Below are 22937 nucleotides of genomic sequence, written 5' to 3'. Positions count from 1 at the left end.
AAAGATAAGTCACCATAGAACTCCCAAGAAAAGAGGGGCTGCCATTTGTCCCCAAGGGCTATTCACTTTTGGCTTTTGATAGAAGGACTCTGCTTTGGGGACTGCTGCTCCCTTACCTTCTTCAGGTCTTTGCTTGAATGTTGTCTACTCAGAGAGGCCTTCAGGGAACACAATATTTAATGTCACCACCTCCCCTCCCAGGAATCCCTGTCCCCCTCTTCTTTATTTAGCTCCATAGCAGCAGCATCTGATCTGCTATAAATGTCATTTCCTTACCTTCTTTCTTGTTTCTCTTTCCATGAGACAATACACATCCGATGAAGGCAGGAATTGTTCACCCTGTCGTCACAGTCACTAAAACCGTCTCTGGTTCAACACGACTTGTGGACAGAGGGAAGGAAGGAAGGGAGGAGGGTGGAGGGGGAGAAGGGGGGAGAGAAAATGGGGAGAGAGAGAGGAAGGAGGGAGGGAGAAGCTGGGAATTGGGGAAGGAGAGTTTAGAGCAAGGAGCTGAGCGCCTCAAGAGAAGCACTAAGGGGGAAAGGCTTATTGTTTTGACCTTCTCTAAAGGTGTGAGTCTACGTTTAGATAGACATTAATTGACATGTGGAGAAGAACCTAGGAGTTTCTAGGACAAATCAGATTATCAGAACTTCAAAAGAGCCACAGAAACTGTTGTTATACATACATGCTCATGCACACACTTAATCTTTGTATAACACACATATTTGTGCTTGTGTCCTTTCATATATGTTTCCTCATGGAAAGGTTTGCCAATGTATTTATGCAAAGAGATTTGTTAGAATATGATATTGATGAGGTCATGACCGCAGGTTCAAGCCTCAAATGGACCAATTATATTGATCTCGTCTAACTGCCCAGCATGTACCTCCAAGTCCAACCATTGTTTCAAAAATGCGTTGAAATTACTTGTTTAGCACAATGGTGATGAGACAAATGTATGGGACTATTGAAGGATGGAAGCAAATCCATTACTGCGCCTGGAGAAGCAGCTCAAAATTCCAGACCCACTGCATTTGGGTCAAGAGATCAGTAGGTGTTTACTCACAGAGGCTGGCACACAATTCCCAGCTTTCTTTCCAGATTCAGAAATGCAACTTGGTTTTTGAAACAGCTTCCTGAGTACAGAAGTCAATTCAGGAATAAATGATAAAAATCTTTGCTTCTTTCACATAAGGACAAAACTTCTGATTATCAGATCATTTTCTTCTAATATTGGGAGGCAAAGAGGCAAAAAAAAAAAAAAAAAGCTCAGTGTGGATAGCTCCCATTGCTTGTACACCACTGGCTAAAAACCAACAACTTTGAGATACCAAGGGCTTAGTTTTTTTCTTATTAATATTATTCACTTAATTCATAAAGTTTTTGATAACTTGCTACTTGTAAGGTATGGAACTAGTCTTGCAAGATGTCGAAAACGAGTCAGGTATTGCCTTAAGAACTTACGACCAATAGGAGAAATAAGACAGTAAAGTCTTGTTGGCATCCTGTGGTTTTGCCATAGTTATGATGTGATCAAAAGCAATAAGACCAGTTATGAATGATTCAGTCTTTGCTTTCTCACTCAACATGCACAAATATGAAAATATGCATTTTGAACAAAGAAAAACTGGGAGCATGCCCACCCAAACTACTGTAAGTTTCCCCAATCAAATTCATACACCTCTATGCAACAGGCTCAAAAATCTAAAATCTTGCAGCAGTTGCACTGCAGTCAAAACTGCGAGGTTCACAGAGATCACCCAAGAAGCCAGGATGAGGCCTTGCAAGGAGGAATCCCAGCACTTAATCTCAATCCAAGTTTTCGAAATTTAAGATAAACTTTAGCATACCTGATGCAAAGAGGAGTGGAAAGCCACGCTGAATGGAGTGAGCTGAGTCTCCTGCAGAATTTCTATCCAATTATCAGCTGGGAGAGTCAGTGGTAGGAGACATAAAAGGTGGGGTTGCTTTTTTTTGTAAAAGTCTCAGAAGTTACTGTTATAAAGTAACAACCCTTGGAGTTCCCTGGCGTGGTACATCGGAAACGAATCTGACTTAGGAACCTCGAGGTTGTGGGTTCGATCCCTGGCCTTGCTCAGTGGGTTAAGGATCCGGCACTGCCATGACCTGTGGTGTAGGTCACAGACATGGCTTGGATCTGGCATTGCTATGGCTATGTTTTAGGCCAGCAACTACAGCTCCAATTAGACCCCTAGCTGGGAACCTCCGTATGTTGTTCAGGCAGCCCTAAAAAGACAAAAGACAAAAAAAAAAAAAAAAAAAAAAAAAAGTAACAACACTTACTGCAGTAATGGACATGGCTGCTCAGGCAAAAATAGATCCCCTGGTGGAGTTTCTCCTGAGGGCTCCTGCAAGCATGGTGGAGATACCTAGCCCCCTTGTTTTACATTTTTCATACAATTTTTTAGAAGTTGCTTTCCATTTACAGTTATTACAAAAATACTGGCTATATTCCTCATGTTGTCCACGGGGAATCAACATCCTTGAGCCTGCCTTACACCCAATAGTTTGTACCTCCCACTCTCCTATCCTATGTTACCTTGCCCACTGGTAACCACTAGTTTGCTCTGAGTCTCTTTTTTTGTTATAGTCATTAGCTGTAATTTTTTAGATTCCTCATAAAAGTGATATCATATAGTATTGGTCTTTCTCTGACTTGTGTCACTTAGCATCATGTCCTCCAGGTCTACCCATGTTGTTATAAATGGCAGGATTTCCTTCTTTCTTATGACTGAATAATATTCCAGATGGGATTATATACACGGTGGCTTGAGCATCTGCTTTACATATATATTGTTCATCCATTCATCTGTTGAATAGTCTTTATTCTTTATATACATGTTCTCTATCCATTCATCTATTGAGGGACACTTGAGTTGCTTCCATACCTTGGCAATTATAAATAGTGCTGCTATGACCACTGAGTCCCCCTTATTTTAGACCCATGCTCCCTCCTGAAGTGTGGAGTTGGGTGTTACAAGTGCTTCCAAACACTAATTGGCAATTGGAGAAATGGTGAGTGGCAAAGATTCTGGGAGTCAGGAGAGCATCTGCTCTGCTATCTCTGCCACCAACACACACACACACACACACACACACACACACACACACACACACACACACACACGATGTAGAAAAAGTGCCTCAAGGTCTGTAAAATTCATCAGGAGTCCCAGGCGCCCTTGACCCTGGTAGTCCTGGTTGCAGAGCCCCTGGAAGGCAGGAGCCAGTGGCTTTCAGATTAGAGAGGGAGCGTCAGGAGGGGCAGTAGCAAGGGCAGCCCCCGGCCCCATGGGAGGCAGCGGCCTCCTACCCACCTTTCCGTCTGGCTTTCACTTTCAGCTCTCCTGACCTTTTCCCGGCATCCTGGGTCCAAATGATCAGGGCACAAAGACAATTATTTTGCTCAGCATTTCTGGAAAGAAAATTCCCTTCCCATCAGAACCCCTAAGGTTTGTTCTCGATGTTTCCACTGTAACTGAATATAGTAGGAGCTTTTTGGCATTGCTGTGGTGTCTTTTGCTTAATTGAAATACTCAAGTGTTTGGTTTTTTGAATGACCTGAAGTTGCTATCAGAAAAATTGATAATGGTGTCTTGGAAGCCATGAATAAGGTGACTATCAATATGACTGAGGAAAGTAATTAGTGACAGACAACTTGTCAGATGAGTCAGCTTAGCAGATTACAGTGTTCAGATTCTTCTGAAGATAATAACCTTTCTTTTGTATGCACATGTATGTGTAAGTGTAAACTCTCTCTGGTCTTTCCTCTTCAACCCAAGACACAGACATCTGTTTTTCAAGTTCTTCTTCTTCTTTTTTTTTTTTTTTTCTTTTTTTAAGAGTCTACTGTGTCACTCCCAAGCTTTTGTTTTGTTTCATTTTCCTTTTCAGGGCCACACTCGTGGCATATGGGGATTCTCAGGCTAGGGGTCGAATTGGAGCTATAGCAACGGCAGATCCGAGCAGCATCTGCGACCTACACCACTGCTCATGGCAACACCGGATCCTTAACCCGCTGAGTGAGGCAGGGATTGAACCCGCATCCTGATGGATCCTAGTCAGGTTTGTTAACCGCTGCACCATGAAAGGAACTCCTTGTTTTTCAAGTTCTTAAAACTAGTCAATTCAACAGAATTTATTGTCAAAAACTGGGGATCTAGAAGACCAAGGCAGGAGTTCCTGTTGTGGCTCAGCAGTAATGAATCCAACTATTATCCATGAGGATGCGGGTTTGATCCCCAGCCTCGCTCAGTGGATTAAGGATCCGGTGTGGCTGTGAGCTGTAGTGGACGTTGCAGACATGGCTTGGATCTGGCATTGCTGTGGCTGTGGTGTAGGCCGGCAGCTGCAGCTCCGATTCGACTCCTGGCCTGGAAACTTCCCTACGCCCTGGGTGCGACCCTAAAAAGATAACGACTGAAAAAAGAAGACTAAGGCATATTTACTCCCAAACCTCATGCCTTGATATTCACGCCTGGTCCTCCTATGTTTGCGAAATACCATCCAGTGTTTCACATTTCCACACGTCTTTTCTTGTGGTTTCCCTGAAAGAATTCCTTTCCTGCTGACCCCGTATCACTATTCTGAAGTGCTCCGCAGGCAGGGAACATCCTTCCTCCCCCTCTTGCATAGTGGGCCCTATTGGCCTTATAGAGGCTGGCCAATGTAACACCTTGTCGTCTTGCACACCTAGGAGAGCTCACTGTGAAAACTACACAACACAGAGGCGCAGCAACACTCAGCCCCTCCACCCTCTAGAACTTTAGTCTCGCTTGGCCAAACCTATCTCTCCTACTCAAAGGAAAAGAAGGGAGAGAATTCTTATAATTCCCCAGTGAGCACAGGCCAGGCTATATAAGAAGCATTCAATAAAAATATGTGTTTAGTGCCAGAAGCTCACAGTCAGTAATTCACTTAGCTACTCGTGGGTATTGATATCTTATCTTCTGCCTCTCCTGACTGAGACACTGGTGAGAAAAAATGGAGGGCCAAGCCCATTTGGGTGTAAACCTGGGTAATTAAAGACATCACCTTCACTAAGACTTGACATTCCAAAAAAAAAAAAAAAAAAAAAAAGACCTTCTTAAGAAAAAATAATGCATATTATGTACTGCATATGTGTGCAATACATATACTATTTTTTATTGGGGTAAAAATCACGTAATAGAATATTTGCCATCTTCACTGTTTCTAAGTGCACAGTTCAGTGGTATTAGTGTATGCACATCACTGTGCAACAATGTCCAGAACATTTTCATCTTGCAAAACTGAAACTCTACCCATTAAACAACAAATTCCATCTCCCCCTCCACCTAGGACCCGGCAGCCACCATCCTACTTCCCATTTCTATAAATTGACTACTCTAGATACCTGGTAGAGTAGAATCATACAGCATTTGTATTTTTGTTCCTGGCTTATTTCACTTGGTATAATATTCTCAAGGTTCCGCCATGTTCCAGCATGTGTCAGAGTCTTCCTCCTTTTTGAGGCTGAATAATAGTCCATTGTGTGTATATACCATGCTTGTTTATCATTCATCTGCCGACGAACACGTGGGTTGCTTCACCTCTTCGCTACTATGAATAGTGCTGTTATAAATATGAGTGTGAAAATGTCCCTTTGAGATCCAGAAGTAGAATTGCTGGGGCATATGGCAATTCTAATTTTTAGTTTTTTAGGTGTTTGGTTTTTTTTTTTTTTTTTTTTTTTGCTTTTTAGGGCCCCACCCATGACATATGGAAGTTCCCAGACTAGGAGTCAAACTGGAGCTACAGCGGATGGCCTACACCACAGCCACAGCAACCAAGGATCTAGCCATGTCTACGATCTACACCACAGCTCACGGTAAAAGCAGATCCTTAACCGAGCTAGGCCAGGGATCAAACCCACATCTTCACACATCCTAGTCGGGGTCGTTACTGCTGAGCCACAACGGGAACTCCCTATTTTTAGTTTTTTAAGGCACCTTTATACTGCTTTCCGTAGCAGCTGCCTCATTTTACATTCCCGTCAACAGTGACAAGTGTTCTCGACACCCTTGCCAGCAGTTGATATGTTCTGTTTCTTTGATGGTAGCCATCCTACTGCGTGTAAGGTGGTATATCTCACTGTGGTTTTTATTTGCATTTCCCCAGTAATTAACAATGTTGAGAATTTTTAATATGCTTGTGGTTTGTATATCATCTTTGGGGAAATGTGCATTCAAGTCCTTTTCCTATTTTAAAAGTTGGGTTACTTTTTGGTGGTTGTTGTTGAGCTTTAGGAATTTTTCAAAGATATATTCTGGGAATTCTCTTGTGGTGCAGTGGGTTAAGGATTCAGCATTGTCACTGCAGTGGCTTGGATTGCTGCTGTGGCATGGGTTCAGCCCCTGGCCTGGGACCTTCTATATCCTGCAGGCACAGCCAAATATATGGGTGTGTGTGTGTGTGTACACACACTCATAGATTTTATATATATATATATTCTGGATATTAATCCCTCATCAGGCACATGATTTGCAAATACTTTTTTTCCATTCCATAGCTTGCCTTTTTACTCTGTTGATTGTGTCAAATATTAAACTTGAATATGATTACAATAAAAATCTCTAGGGCTAGGATTTTAAATTTCCTGAAGATTATAGAAAACAGATTCATTCCTCATACAAACAAGACTATTTCTGAATTTCTAAAAACTACGGAACGTCAAGATTAGAAGACTATACACCGTGGGCACACCGCCCCTCCCCAAAAAAGGAGTTCCTGCCATGGCGCAGTGGAAATGAATCCGACTAGGAACCATGAGGTTGCAGGTCTGATCTCTGGCCTCACTCAGTGGGTTAAGGATCCGGTGTTGCCATGAGCTGTGATGTAGGTCTGAGACACGGCTCAGATCTGGCGTTGCTGTAGTATAGGCTGGCGGCTACAGCTCCAATTGGACCCTTAGCCTGGAAGCCTCCATATGCCGTGGGTGTGCCCCCCCCCAAAAAAAAAAAACGATTAGGAGACTAGACATCAGGGTATGGAAATTTTCAACATATGTGAAGCATAACAAGCATGGCTTGACTGATAAAAGAGAAGTGGTATGTGAAAGATGGAAGATAAGCAAGCAGGTGCAGACCCTGAGGCAGGTGGGCACCTAAAGTAATGAAGGGAATGCAGAACCACCCTCCAAAATCAGGATTCTGGTCTGGAAACTGAAGGTGAAAAGAGAGGACCCTCATCACCTGGTACAAAAATCATGAAATAAAAGGACAAGAGAACAGCAGCAACATAAACTCACTCAAGATTTAAGTTTGTTCAAGAATCCGGCTTCCAGGACACAAGGAGGAAAATCAGGGATGTTTAGAGTACAGTCCCATTAAGACCAACAGGAAAACAATAGGCTCCTGCATGACCACTCTGTGGCTCTAAGGGAACTGATGACAGCAAATATCACGGAGAAAAAGGAACAACAAAATTGATTTCATATTTTTAAATCTCAGCCCATAAAACAAAGCTTTACTTAAAAATTCAAAACCTAAGCGCACTGGGAACTGGACTCCTTCTTGGCTCTTGACTGCCAGGCCCAGCCCAAGTTCATTGGCAAGGAATTCTGTCCAGAATCCTCTGTGCTTCCAGCTGGAGAGGCAGTGTGAAGCCTCAGGTGACCCTGGCTGGACAGCACGAAGATGGAAAGCTCAGAATAGTCTAACCCTGCTGCCACATTTGAGGCCGACCTAAGTCAACGGGCAGGTGCCAGAGCAAATAGAGACATTAGATATTGATTTTGGAAAGTTATCCCAGAAAACTGACCTGGGCCAGAGAGAGCTTAGCAGTCTGGATGTGAATGAGGAGGGCAGCAGCCTGTCAGAGGACCGCCGACTTCTGTCCACTCAGCAGCTCGCGCCAGGGAGACCTGAAGAGAGAGGCTTCCCAAGTGGCAGAACCAGGCCCAGCATGCCCGGTGGACAATGGACGTGATGATTAATGACCCTAAGGCACGTGCAGACACTGACTTAAAGTTCTATTAATCTTGTACTAATAAAAAAGCCAGCTTAAACAAATAAAACAGAGTACCTCCTTCAGGCTGTGCTGTGTGGGAGAATCAAGGAAGTACAGGTCACCTAATTTTCTGCTGCGAAGCATTCCTAGAAACACAGGCAAAAACAGATCATTATACAGCAGGCTGTGCTTTCCTGTAAGGATGAGACTGTCATTTGAGGTCGATGTCCTGATCTAGGATATGACCAGCAATAAGTTGTAAGGCAAAGCTCCATGTATATATTTTCATACTTTTTTTTTTTTTTAAATCTTTTTAGGGCTGCACCTGTGGCATATGGAAGTTCCCAGGCTAGGGGTCCAGTCGGAGCTGAAGCTGCTGGCCTACGCCGCAGCCACAGCCACACCAGATCCAAGCCATGTCTGTGACCTACGCCACAGCTCACAGCAACACTGGATCCTTAACCCACTGAGTGAGGCCAGGGATTGAATCTGCGTCTTCATTGATACTAGCTGGGTTCACTACCACTGAGCCATGATGGGAACTCCTAAATTTTTATACTTTTAAAATAAGAAAAGTGTTCTTCAAGTTTCTATAAAATGTACTTTACATGTTGATTATATAGAATCCCTATCAACTATAAACTATCTATAAGGTACATAAAGATGCAACTCTGTCATTTCAAAATTTCTTTTTCTTTAAAAATTTTTTTTATTAAACTATAGTTGATTTAGTTTAATAAATGTTCGTTCCTTCAATATCTGCTGTACAGCAAAGTGACCCAGACACACACACACACATTTTTTCCATACTATCTTCCATCTGCATCAAAGCAGCACATTTAAAAATTTGTTTATTTTTTAAATATACCTCTCTGATACAGATAACAGCACTTGCCTACATTTATTGAGCACTTACTGAATGTCACTGCATGCCAAGAGCTTTACCTGCATTATGTTATTTAATCCTCTCAACAAATCTATAGGAAACTAAGGCTTAAAAGGGTAACATCACTTTGTCTAAAGACAATTATTTAATAAGTGATTGAACTGGGATTTCAATGCAAGCCATCTCCTTTCAGAACTGCGGTTCTTAACGCTGTACTCTACAACCGAAAACAGTACAGTTTAAGCATTTCACCCATCCACGGAATTTGAGAGCTGGACAAGGCACCAGATAGCATTTATGTTGTAAATAATGACCAGTAAGATCGAGAGAGGTGAAATTACTTATAAGGGTTTCTTAGCGACAGGGCCAAGGCTGGAATTTCATTAATTTCTAGATCCAAATTCTTTCCACCTCACTCAACTGACCCGAGACAGTCTCTTCTCCTTTTAGTCAAACAATTTTAAGACAGGGTATGATTTCCATATACAAAATGAATACTCAAGTTCCCTGAAGAATACCAGTGAAGATTTGCTTACCTAACCTATTAATTACCTATTACCTTAAAACTTGGTGGTTTTGAAACAACAAATTCACTGTCTCATATTTTTGTGGGAAGGAATTCAAGAGGTTGGGCTGGGTTGTCCTGGCTCAGGATCTCTCATTTCTTTGCCAGTAGGCTGTTGGTGGGGGCTGCAGACATCCGAAGGCTTGCCTGGGGCTGGGGGATCCACAACCAGGATGGTACCCTCAAACACCTATTGGCAGGAGGCCTTGGTTCTTCACCATGTGGGCTTTCCTACTGGCTGTCGGGTGGCGTGGCGCTCAAGTGGAGGGGAATCGGGTCCACGTTCTTGAAAGACAAGAGTCAAAAACCACATCTACCTACTAAAACTCCTCCTCCTCTTCCTCCTTCCTGCTCCCCCCCCCCCATCCTCCCTCATTCCTTCCTCTCTCCCTCCCTTTCTCTTTCTTTGGTCCTTCTCTCCCTCCCATTCTCTTTTTCTCCCCTCTCTTTCTTTCCCTTTGGCTAACAGAGCCTTTGTTTTGTCTGTGTCCTTCCCTCCTTCAATGTGACTCAGAGACAAATCCTGATTAGTCTGAGTCAACCATAGCAATCACATTCCCCTTAACAGTGACTGGTTTTCAAAGGAACATATGACCCAATCATGGCGAGAATACTTCGGGGGAAGTCTGTTGGAGACTCTATGAGAAAGATTTCCTTCCTCTTAAAAATAGCCACAGATGAAGAGATGTTATCCTCTGTCGTGGGACCCTTTCATGTGTTGATGGGACACCTGGAGCTGCTGCAACCCTTTTGCAACCATCAGGAGAGCAAGTCTGCGGACACGGGTAACATACTCAGGGAACAGCAGGAGGAAAATTAAAGACAACTTAGGTCCTGATGATGCTGTCAGGTTACTGCATTAACCAACCCTGGAGAATATGCCCTACCCCTTCAATTCTTATTGTGAGAGATAATACAGGAGTTCCCATCATGGCTCCGCAGAAATGAATATGACTAGTATCCATGAGGATACAGGTTCCAGCCCTAGCCTGGCTCAGCAGGTTAAGGATCTGGTGTTCCTGCAAACTGTGGTGTAGGTTGCAGACACGGCTCAGATCTGGCGTTGCTGTGGCTCTGGTATAGGCCGGCAGCTACAGCTCCGATTTGACCCCTAGCCTGGAACCTCCATATGCCTCAAGTTTGGCCCAAAAAAGCAGAAAAAAAAAAAAAAAAGAGAGAGAGAGAGAGAGGTAATACATATTCTTTATTGTCTAGGCCATTTTGAGTTATATTTTCTGTTATTTTCAAAGGCCAGACCACCTGACATCCTGTACAGGATGAATTCCTGTTCCAAAAGGTGGAGGTAGTGCTTTCTTTGACATAATCCGAGGCCAGAGTCACAAAGCACTGAGTAATTCAGAATCTGCAATGAGTCACACAGACTCATAAGGACTTTCCAGGCTACAGGAACAACAACAACAAAACGCTTTTCCCCAGTCAGGACAATACATCCCACCAATTATTTCCAACTATTTTCTGATCATCCTTGGAAACTTAGAGTTGGCGAAAGGGAAAGAAGGAAAGGAAGAATAAGAGCCTGACCTCCTTGCTTACACTGGACCTGTCACCTGAACCATCCTCTCCCCTCCCATCGCCTCTAACCAGCTAAATCTTACTTCCTTTTCAGGCTTTTCTTTCCTTTCTCTCTCTCGCTTTCTCCCTCCTTGCTTTCTCTTTCCTCCTCCCTCCCTCCTGCCTTTCTCTCTCACCCTCTTTCTTCCTTTTTTTTTTTTTTTTTTTTTTTTGTCTTTTTGCCTTTTCTAGGGCTGCTCCCCTGACATATGGAGGTTCCTAGGCTAGGGGTCCGCTGGCCTACGCCAGAGCCACAGCAACTCGGGATCTGAGCTGCGTCTACAACCTACACCACAGCTCACGGCGACACCGGATTGTTAACACACTGAGCAAGGCCAGGGATCGGAACCCCCAAAATCATGGTTCCTAGTCTGATTCGTTAACCATTGAGCCGCGATAGGAACTCCCCTCCCTCTTTCTTTCTCTCTCTTCCTTCCTTCCTTCTTTCTTTCCTTTCTTTCTTTCTCTCTCTTTCTCTCTCTCTCTCTCTCTTTCTTCTCCCTCCCTTCCTTCCTTCCTTCTTTTATTTTATGGCCACACTAGTGGCATATGAAAGTTCCCTGGCCAGGGACTGAGTCCGACCTGCAGTCGTGACCAACTCAAGCCACTGCAGTCAGATTCTTAAGCCCCTGCACCACAGTGGGAATTTCAGAGCTTCTCAAGTCACTTCTTGTCCAAGAAATCTGAGAGCACTGCAGTTCATTTCGCTTTGATCTGTAATTCCTCTGGAGTCAGAGTAAGTCATTTGCTAACCACCTGGAGACATCTCTTGGGTTATGTATTCCACATTGCTTTTTCTCTAGTTAATTTCCTTCCTTCTCTAGGATATTCTACATGTCCATGAGCTCAGAGACTCTATTTCATTTTTAGAGGCTCATATGGTATCTACCTGCACATGGTGAATGTTGATAACTAGGTTTTAATGTGCTGATTTAAAGGTAAGTGAAAATACAGGGGTAGAAAGAAGAGAGAATGGGAAAACGTAGGAATGTGTGTAATCTTGATTTGGCCTATCTTAGAATTTACAAAGTAGTGCTCCAGGGGCAGTGTGATCTGGATGGCTTAGGGCTCCTAACATAAACATGCTATTTTCTCCATCCCCCCTGCACCTGGGTACCAGATAGGGAAGCTGATTGGTTCATGGATGTACATTTGCCAGGCTCTCAAAAGAGCCCATGTTCTCCAGGATTCTGTAGTCCCTGAGGCTTTTAGTCATGGCCTGCTTCACTCAAATGTGTTGTCAGCCCGGCCCCTTTAAGCACTTGTATTTCCAAGTTTCAGGGTATGAAATAACAGTAAAAGCAACTGATACCACTGTAATTTTTGTTAAGGAATTTTTAAGTAGGTTCCAAATGGACCTGATGAATTCCCATAATAGAACACAAGGTAATTTCCAGGGACAGCAGCCTCTGTTGGCACTTCCTTCAGCCCTAAAAAAGTGCCATTTATCCACAGGGCCCTGCCAAATGCTGCATTGCTCCCTGGAGCAATGTAAATTTACCTTTAGGGTTGTAGCCAGAGCTGTAAATTCCATGTTTGCAGTCACTTTTTTTCAGCAGATCTAGAAAGGAAATGTCTCAATGGAAATATCTTTAGTGTATCAGGGGACTCCTTTCTCAAATTTTTCCTTTGTGACCCAGACTTTCAATTTAAGCCATCTGATATACAGGATGCAGGAAGACACTGATAATTCAATCAGATATCTTAGGATTGCTTCCTTGTATTCTAAGAAAAAAAAAATGGATGGAACCCTTTAATTAAAACAAAGCCTAGCCACAGTAATCAAAGAAGACAAAGAAATAAAAGGAATCCAAATCAGAAAGGAAGAAGGAAAACAACCTCTGTCTGCAGGTGACATGAAACTGTACCTGGAAAATCCTAAAGACGCTACCAAAAAAACTGTTAGAGCATCAATAACTTTGGTAAAATTGCGGGATACAAAATTAATACATAGAAATTGATTGCATTTCTATATACTAACAACGAAAGATTGGAAAGACAAATTAGGGAAAGAATCCCAAATACCATTGCATCAAAAGAATAAAATATCTAGGAATAAACCTACCTAAAGAGACAAAAGCCCTCTACTCTGAAAAGTATAAGATGCTGATGCAAGAAATCAGAGACGACAGGAGTTCCCGTCATGGCACAGTGGTTAATGAATCCAACTAGGAACCATGAGGTTGCGGGTTTGATCCCTGGCCTTGCTCAGTGGGTTAAGAATCCAGCGTTGCCGTGAGCTATGGTGTGGGTTGCAGATGCACCTAAGATCCCATGTTGCTGTGGCTCTGGCATAGGCCGGTGGCTACAGCTCCAATTTGACCCCTAGCCTGGGAACATCCATATGCCACAGGAGCAGCTCAAAAAAAAAGGCAAAAAGACCAAAAAAAAAAAAAAAAAAGGAAGAAATCAGAGATGACAGAAACAGATGGAAAGATCTACCATGCTCTTGGATTGGAAGAATCAATACTGTCAAAATGACTATACTACCCAAGGCAATCTATAGATTCATTGTGATCCCTATCAAATTACCAATGGCATTTTTCACAGAACTAGCACAAAATATTTAAAAATTTGTTTTGAAACACAAAAGACCCCGAATAGCCAAAGAAATCCTGAAAGAGGAAAACAGAGCTAGAGAAATCAGGCTCCCTGACTTCAGACTGTACTACAAAGCTACAGACATCAAAATAGTATGGTACTAGCACAAACAATAGAAACATAGGGGAGTTCCCGTCATGGCGCAGTGGTTAGCGAATCCGACTAGGAACCATGAGGTTGCGGGCTCAATCCCTGCCCTTGCTCAGTGGGTTAACGATCCGGCGTTGCTGTAAGCTGTGGTGTAGGTCACAGACGTGGCTCGGATCCTGAGTTGCTGTGGCTGTGGCGTGGGCTGGCAGCTACAGCTCCGATTAGACCCCTAGCCTGGGAACTTCTATACGCCATGGGAGTGGTCCAAGAGATGGTAAAAAAGACAGAAAAAAAAAAAAAAAGAAACACAGATCAGGGGAACAGGATAGAAAACCCAGAAATAAACCCAAGCACCTATGGTCAATTAATCTATAACAAAGGAGGCAAGAATATACAACAGAGAAAAGATAGTCTCTTCAATAAGTATTGCTGGGAAAACTGGAAACCTATATGCAAAAGAATAAAATCAGAACATACTCTAACACCAAACACAAAAATAAACTCAAAATGGATTAGAGATCTATATATAAGACCAGATACTATAAAACTCTTAGAGGAAAACATAGGCCAAACACTTTCTGACATAAACCATAGCAATACCTTAGATCCACCTCTTGGAGTAATGGCAATAAAAACAAAAATAAACAAATGAGACCTAATTAAACTTAAAAGTTTTTGCACAGCAAAGGAAACCATAAACAAAACAAGAAGACAACACGCAGACCTGGGAGAAAATATTTGCAAATGCAGCATATGGCAAGGGATTAATCTCCAAAATATACAAATACTTACTGCAGCTCAACAACAACAACAACAACAACAACAACAAACAATCCAATAAAAAAAAAATGGGCAGAAGATCGAAATGGACATATCTCCACAGAAGACATACAGATGGCCACAAAACACATGAAAAGATGCTCAACATCACTAATTAATAGAGAAATGCAGATCAAAACTTCTGTGAGGTACCACCTTACACCAGCCAGAATGGCCTTCATCTAAAAGTTTACAAACAATTAATGCTGGAGAGGGTGTGGAGAAAAGGGAATCCCCTTACACTGTTGTTGGTAATGTATGTTGGTGCAACCACTATGGAAAATAGTATGGAGGTTCCTCAAAAAACTAAAAATAGAATTACCCCATGATCCAACAATACCACTCGGGCATCTATCCAGAGAAAACCATAATTTGAAAAGATACATGCACCCCAATGTTCACTGCAGCACTATTTACAATAGCCAAGGCATTTGGAAGCTACATAAATGTCCACCAACAGAGGAATGGATAAAGATATGTGGTACATATATTCAATGGAATATTACTCAGCCATAAAACGAATGAAATGAGGCCATTTGCAGACACACGAATAGACTTAGAGATTATCATGCTAAGGTAGGTAGTAAAAGACAAACATCATATGATATCACCTATATGTGGAATCTAAAAAAAAAAAGATGCAAATGAACTTATTTGCAAAACAGAAATAGACTCACAGACTTTGAAAAACTTATGGTTTCCAAAGGAGACAGGTAAGGGGGTGGAAAGGATGGACTGGGGGGTTGGGACTGACATATGCACACTGAGATATTTGGAATGACTGGCCGACAAGGACCTGCTGTATAGCACAGCGAACTCTACCCAGTATTCTGTAATAACCTGTGTGGGAAAAGAATCTGAAAGAGAATGGAGATGTGTATATGTACGACTGGGTCACTCTGCTGTACAACAGAAATTATCACAGCCTTGTAAATTATACTATAATAAAACTTCAAAACAACAACAACAGAATCATCATTCTTTCTGGACAACAGCTGGTAGTGTTGTATCTAAAAAATAAAAATCTCCAAGCAACCAGGTTTTCTTCTTTGTTCTGTTCTTTCTTTTTCCTAATCTTTATCCTCCTTTGTCTTTCTCACTTTGTACTTTTTCTTCAACTCCTTTAAAAAATACGGTCTCTGCTCCTCATTCTGTCCCTTACTTTATCAGTAATGTATCACTCTCCATTAATGACCCAATGATGAAGAGATGTGTACACAAGTACATGCCCCTTGTTTCAGCTTTTCTGCCTCAGCCAGGCACTGAACTCCCTTTGGACATCATGACTGTAAGAGCACATGCTATTTGTGATGTTTCTTGAGAACATTGTGTGAGGACCACAGATTTCATTATGTTTTTTCATGAACCCTCAAATTCTCCCAAATGACTTCTGTGGTGAATGAGTCTTTGGGCCTCACTGTCTCTCATGGCCAGCCCTGTTTATTTATGATATTAGTTCTGGCTGGGAGATGGGAGGTGGCCTTTATTTAGCTCACAGTGAAGAACAGAAGGGACATTTTTGCCCCACGCCTTTGATTTGGTTAATGTACAAACAGGAATGACACTAAATGGGCCTGGCTGCTGTGTTGTGGGTCATTTTCCTGGGTCCACCTCTCTGAACCCTGGGGAAATGGGATCCCATCACAACCAGTGTCTACTGCTGCTTGATCACAATCCTGATTGGCCCTCCTCACAGGCTAAAAGCATCTTCTTTCTTTTGAATGGTGTGACTATAAACCCATGTAAAATTAGACTCTAAATCTAAGTCAAGAACAGCCATCATTTCATAAGTAAAAATGACTGCTTCTTAACTCTCAGCAGTGACTCAGATTTTAGTGTGTTTTGGAATCATCTGAGGATGCCTGGTACCACGCAAATGCTGGTGCCCCACCTCAGACAACTGAAACAGACTGGGAAAGTGATTTCCAGGAATCTGTCATCTCAATAAGCATCCCCGGGTCATCACAGTGAAGGAGACATGCTAAACTAGGCTGTGAAACAGTGTCCTAGAGGATACATTTTCCTGGTTCTAACGATAAGAAAAGTATGCTTATTTTAACAACGATTCATTGGGTGATCTTATTCATCTAATAAACTCTATGCTTGCATTGCACTCTGTACTGAATACCATTTTCATAAACATAAAAATCTTTACTCTTGATTTTCATTTAGTTCATCTCACAGGCATTAGAACAAGTGCCTATGGAATAATGCCAGAAGATAGTAAATGCCTCATCTTCATCATCATTATCAGTATTGTAATGAGTTGTCCATACTTTCGTATTCATTACATCCTTTTTGGTACAGGTTTTTAACAAGGCAATAATCCATTTTTTATTTTTTTAATCTTTTTGTCTTTTAGGGCCACAGCCGTGGCATATGAAGGTTCCCAGGCTAGAAGTCCAATTGGAACTGTAGCTGCCAGCCTACACAACAGCCACGGCAATGCTGGATCCAAGCCACATCTGCAACCTACACCACAGCTCATGGCGATGCCAGATCCTTAACCCAGTGAGTGAGGCCAGGGATTAAACCCATGTCCTCATGGATGCTGGTTGGATTTGCTAACTACTGAGCCACTCCTGGAACTCCAATAATCCATTTCAAATTCTTTCACCTGTTGATGACACATTCCATAATTAATACTGAATTGCAGATTTAAAACATGTTTGTGATTACTTTGGTTAAATGGATTTTAAAATATTCAGTGCAAATTGGAAATGTTTTCATGCAAATTTCTCACATCTAATTTGGATTTCTTTGGATTTTTTTTTTTCAGGAGATAGGGCCAATTATAATCTGTTTAACATACACCCTCTTAAATACATGTGTTAGTCCACATATTCTGAAAGGGGACACCAAGACGGTTATCAAACATGTTTTTTATTTTTTATTTACTTATTTTTTTGTATTTTTAGGGCCACACCCATGACATATGGAGGTTCCCAGGCTAAGGGGTTGAATCGGAGCCATGGCTGCCAGCCTATGCCACAGCCAAGCAGTGCTGGATCTGAGCTGTGGCTGCGACCTATACCAGAGCTCACAGCAACACCGGATCCTTAACCCACTGAACGAGGCCAAGGATCCAACTCGCATCCGCATGGATACTAGTCAGATTCGTTTCCATTGAGCCACAATGGGAACTCCCAAATGTGCTTTTTTAGGGAAAATGCCTGAATAAGAGAAAATGGGGAGAGGCTGGGAGAGGCATCAGAATGCAATGCATGGCGCCCCAAGTGAAGGCTGGAGGGGGTTGGTCCATGGGAGGGTCTTGGGCTCGCAGTCGGGGGCGGGGGGGCTCCCCAGGCAAAACCAGCTGTCAGAGGAGCCCCAGGCTGCCTAGCTCAGGTCTGCTTTCGTCCGTGGTTGACTGGGAGCCACCATGGCAGCAAGACCTCTGTAGACAAGCATTGGGTGAGCCCAGGGAGCAGCAGCAGAGTTCAAGGTCAGCCAGGCACAGGCTCACTGCTGCACGCTGCCTCCACAAGGCCTCAGGGGAGAGGCCCTCATCTGGCCTTAAAGTGTGAGATGTCCCATCAGAAGGGTTTTTGTTGTCAGTGAAGACAGTTCAACACCCACAGCCTGAGTTGTGGGAATCACTAATCCTCAGGCCGCAGAAGCAGGGACATGGCCCCTGGGAGTCAGGGTCCAGTTTCCATCAGAAGCTGAGCGGGACCCTGCACCTGGGAAGGAGGACGGAATCCTTTCCTACAGCATCCAGAACAGACTCACTGTGGGTAAACCCCTCTGCTTTGGAAGCATGTTCTTCTGCAGACGGTTTCATGGATTCTCTCTAAAGCCTTTGGGAGAGGGGTTTCTTGCGGCCACATTCCAGAAAGTTCCCCAAAAGGATGTGCTATGCCTGGGTCTCAGGGAAACAAGCAGGGAAGTTCCAGGGATGGCTCCTGGCTGGGCAGGTGCTGCGAACACACTGGCCTTCACTCTTCCCTTCTTGTATTTTCCTCTAATTTTAGTAATTGATTTTCCTAATCAGGCCAACCAATGCTCTCCCACAAATTAAACTGGGGCAGACCCATGCCTTTATTTTGTTGAAACCCCAGGAGGGCCGGCCTCATTTGCTCACTCTGGCCGCTGTCCTGCATGTACCCCTCAGGGCCGGGTCAGGTACCACTTTGCCCACCTTCTGAGCTCTGGCTCCAGCTTAGGCGGTGCACACAGGGCACCCAATTGTGCCTTGTGAGTGTGCCACATTTAGAAACACATAACGTGCGCGCGCGTGCGTGTGTGTATATATAAAAACTGCCACAACTGAAGATAAAGCCCCCTTCTCCCTGGCAGATGTGAGACCACCAGGCAATTCATCTGTCCTTCCCAGCCCTTGAACTCCTGACCTCTCTGTGGCTTGCCTGGTGGCCACCCTCAGACCCCAGAACATCACTCCTGCTTTCCTCTCTCCTCCCACCCACCCATGCAGATTGGAGAAGGGTGGAGAGATGGGGGCTTGTGCAAACAGAACAACCCCTACATGTGCCTGACAGGAACATGGAGGAACAGAAAGGAACTCAAGAGAAGCTGGGTTCTGGGCCCTCGGATGCCAGAGACAGACCGCACCAACTTCCCAGCTGAGCTGAGGGTGAGCTGGCATGCTGAGGAGGTATTCTGCTGAAGAGAATTGAGGCAGAAGACCAGCCAGAACGCTAACCAAGGCTTTCAAGCCTTTAAATGCAACAGTTTGACAGAGTTCCATTCTTGAAAGAGGAGTTGTTGTACCAAAATTTGTTTTTAAGAAGTTTTGCTTATTTAAGGGCAGTAATATTTTTACTATTATCTCAAAAGCAGCATTTAATTTGACTACTTCCAAAGGACTAAAAACTCTTTTCTCAGGCCTATCGATGTCCTTTGCAAAGGGCAAATTAAGAAAGAGCATTTTAAAGAGCAAAGATTTCACAATATTTAAGGCTTCTGTAAAGCAGGGCTGAAACTGCCGAATACTGCATGCAAAAATAAACTTCCATCCTCCATCAACACCTCACATGCATCAGGATTGCGTGCATGGGGGCAGACGTGGAGGGGGAAGGTTAGGGCCTGGGGAGGGAGAGTTGAAAGACCATGAGGTCTAATAGCTAGAAATACCCAGGGCAATAAGCCAAGGTCAAGCCACTGCTGGGAGAGCCGCAGGATTCCAGGTTGAAGGGCAAACCTCAGAATCCTTGGTGTTTCTGTTCAGACCTGCTCTGTTCCTCCTTCTCTCCCTCCCCCGCCTCAATCCTAGGCAGCAAGTACACCCTTCCAAGCACTTTCAGTTGGGAAAGCGCAAGAAATTCCACTAGTTTGTGGTTTGGACCAGGTTAGCAATTACAGGAAACAAAGAAAAAGAAGAGTGTTACTGAACGCAGAGCTTGAGAGCGGCCGACTAGAACCACATGTGGAGGGATGGCACTTAGCTCTTACCCAGGACTTTTCATCTTCCAAAGACATGATCAATGTGAATTGATTAAGTTCCACAGCAATGCTGTCAAGAAGACGAGTCAATTGTTTCACCTTCATCTTATGGCTGGAGGAGCCAAGAAGGAAGAATAAGGCGCCACTGCACGGAGGCCAAAAAGAAGGTTTGCAAGATGGCGTCCATGGTCTTTACTGGGTGCAGTTGGTCTGGCCTTGCCTCTAGCTTTTTACTCTGTCACCTGGATCTTACTGTCAGCTTAACATTCTTAGGAACTTGGAGTTTAACAGCACCAGGAGGCTCTGAAGTGTATCTGCTCGCCATATGGGAGGGAGGCAGCTCTTTGCAGCAGATGAGAAGATAGGCTAGAGAAGGAGACAGGCCTGGTTGAGGATCCCAGCTCTCTCATCAGCTCTGTGACCTTGGCTAAGGCTTAGTTTCCTCATCTGTTATGTGGTGAGCCACAGCAACTTCCTTTTTCTCTAGCCACTAAAACTAGGGACTTCCCTTCCCTATTTCATCCAATCCCCAAACTTCCATGACCCTGCCTCCTCTGTTCCCCTTCTTTGCTCACCCCAGATCCTATTCATTGGAAGAGAGGCAGTGGAGGTTATGATTGGTTCCAAAACTGGGCTGTGCACTAGAATGCGTGAGGAAGTTTGGAGATTCTAACATACCTTGGAAGTTCTAATCCATTAGGGCCCTAGCACTGGTTTTTGGTTTTGTTTGTTTTTTAATGTCTGGTTAATCTGATGCAGCCCAGACTAGACCTGCACTCTCAGCTCTCTGGCTAAGGAACTGCCAGGAGGGTTTCCAGTCTTCTCACCTCTACCCTTTCTCACTCCTTTGGGCACCCCTCATGCCATCTTGAGCTTGGTGAGAGTTGGAGTCTGGTTTTCTTCTGGCATATGGAAGTGACCCTGGTCATCTGTTAAGCCTGAGTGCTTTCTGCCACACAACTCAGTATTTAACTGATAAAATAGCCAATTGTGTGGTGGCCTGGGGACCCACCGCCACACATGACATCTCTGTGCATGTGAATTCTCTCCTTCAAACCAATTTATGAATGATCCTTTGGTAGATAAATCCATTCACCATGGATGAATGCAGGAACTCTCAAAACTATGAAAGCAGGTTCATTACTTTAGGGGTGCCATTTGGGATTTTTGACACCTTCTTATTTTACCAAAATTGATTCATTCGGCTGGTTTCTAGTCAGTTGCTTCTTAAGTGATAACAACCTATGGGTCAAACTCAGCTTGGTTCAATAACATCGTAGTGAATTCTGCCATTTGCCAGATACTCAGATAAACAGAACAAGATGGGTTTTCTCAAAGGAACTCTTCAACTCCCAGCCCCAACTCCATTCCCAACCACCAGTGAAAAACATCTCTCCCCTTTCCACCTGTCCCTCTCTTAATCACAGAGTACCTCTTGGCTCTCCACCACTTTTTTTTTCACTGTCATGCTTGCTGCTTTTGTGGTACATTATTACATCTGAGTCCTTCTCAACCAGAGGTCAGGGCACCAAACCAGGGCACCTCACTTCTCATTCTCATTCACTCCTAGAACCTTGGAGAGTAGAGCCAAGCACAGTGACAACATCAATCTGAAGGAGGAACAGGAAGGGACAGAGAACAGGGGCATTGCTCTGGCAAGAGGAAGGAGGCTCCGTGTCCTATTTAAAGGACTCGCATGTCCTTCAGTACTAACCTTGACTTCTTTATGGTTCATATTGTTGAATTTTTTTTTCATTTGGCAAGTAATATTTGAGCAAGAATGAATGAGACAGTGCCTGTCCTCTGGGGACTCCTCGCCTAGAAGGGAAGACAGAGAGGAAATGCAGACTGAAACATGATCTGAAAAAAGTATATAAAAAAGGAACACAGAGGAAGGAACAATCACAGAAAGGAAATAGAGAACTAATGATAGATAAGATGTCACTTTGATCAGAGAATTGAAAGCTAAATTCATTAGGGAGAGAGAAGCAAATGCACCAGAGGGAAAGTGTAAACAAAAGCCCTGCAGCAGGAAAATGCAGAGAGCTCGGACATCCAGCCTAAATAGTTAGCCCAACCAAGGGGGTGTCTAGGCTCTGCTACTTGAGAAGGAGATGCAGAGTCATGAGAATATACTCATGGTTTGTTTGTTTGCTTGCTTGCTTGTTTTTTGTCTTTTTGCCATTTCTTGGGCCACTCCCGAAGCATATGGAGGTTCCCAGGCTAGGGGTCTAATCAGAGCTGTAGCCGCCGGCCTACGCCAGAGCCACAGCAACGTGGAATCCAAGCCGCGTCTGCAACCTACACCACAGCTCACGGCAACGCCGGATCCTTAACCCACTGAGCAAGGCCAGGGATTGAACCCTCAACCTCATGGTTCCTAGTCGGATTCATTAACCACTGAGCCATGATGGGAGCTCCAGAATATACTCATCTTTAACTAACTTTTCCCCCCAAACTTTAAGGTTTTCAAAATGATTTTCAGCATCACATTGAAATTTTAGAGAAACTAGTATTTCCATTTAAAGTTCTGCTTTAGTAATAGTTATTAAGGGGTTACATAGTTGAGCGATTAATCATTTGCTGTAACTCTCCATCTTTTATGAAATACTTTGTTGCTATTTGGGTTGGCTATTGTTTATACTCTTCTTAGAGGCTAGGGTTGTCACTGGATTTTTTTTTTTTTTTACTTTATGGCTACACCCACAGCATATGGAAGTTCCTGGGCCAGGGAGTGAATCCAAGCCACAGCCGCAACCTATGCCACACCTGAAGCAACACTGAATCCTTTAACCCAATGTGCCAGGCTAAGGATCAAACATGCATCTCTGCAACAACCCAAGCCGCTAGAGTCAGATTCTTAACCCACTGCACCACAGCAGGAACTTCTCATTGGCTTTTTTAAGTAGATGAATAAACCAGCATGAAAAGTTTTGGAGACTTTTCTAAGTTTACAAAATAAGTATTATATAAGAATCAAATTAGAATTATTTGACAATATATCCTGTT

At 43.5% G+C, this 22937-nt stretch overlaps 1 protein-coding gene across 1 annotated transcript in view; it reads right to left on the bottom strand.

Moving 5' to 3' along the window:
- The window catches only part of LOC110262147 (uncharacterized), a 118701-nt gene that overhangs the window by 22984 nt on the left and 72780 nt on the right, over window positions 1-22937 (bottom strand). Inside the window, exons 3-10 of the mRNA XM_084973779.1 lie at window positions 12517-12576; window positions 8068-8138; window positions 7804-7906; window positions 5399-5616; window positions 3342-3439; window positions 1854-1930; window positions 277-1230; window positions 117-158 (exon numbers count right to left, since the gene is read on the bottom strand). Coding sequence (XP_084829905.1) covers window positions 7820-7906; window positions 8068-8138; window positions 12517-12576 — 218 coding nt within the window. The 3' untranslated portion in view covers window positions 117-158; window positions 277-1230; window positions 1854-1930; ... (1 more) ...; window positions 5399-5616; window positions 7804-7819. The remainder of the gene's footprint in view (window positions 1-116; window positions 159-276; window positions 1231-1853; window positions 1931-3341; window positions 3440-5398; window positions 5617-7803; window positions 7907-8067; window positions 8139-12516; window positions 12577-22937) is intronic.

Source organism: Sus scrofa, chromosome 8 (assembly GCF_054392235.1).
Source record: "Sus scrofa isolate SSC_HxYL_T2T_F1_AM1 chromosome 8, Sscrofa_HxYL_maternal_Yorkshire_Landrace_v2.0, whole genome shotgun sequence".
Classification (NCBI taxonomy): Eukaryota; Metazoa; Chordata; class Mammalia; order Artiodactyla; family Suidae; genus Sus; species Sus scrofa.
Note: the sequence above shows the minus strand (reverse complement) of the source record. Positions and strands in the feature narration are given on the sequence as shown.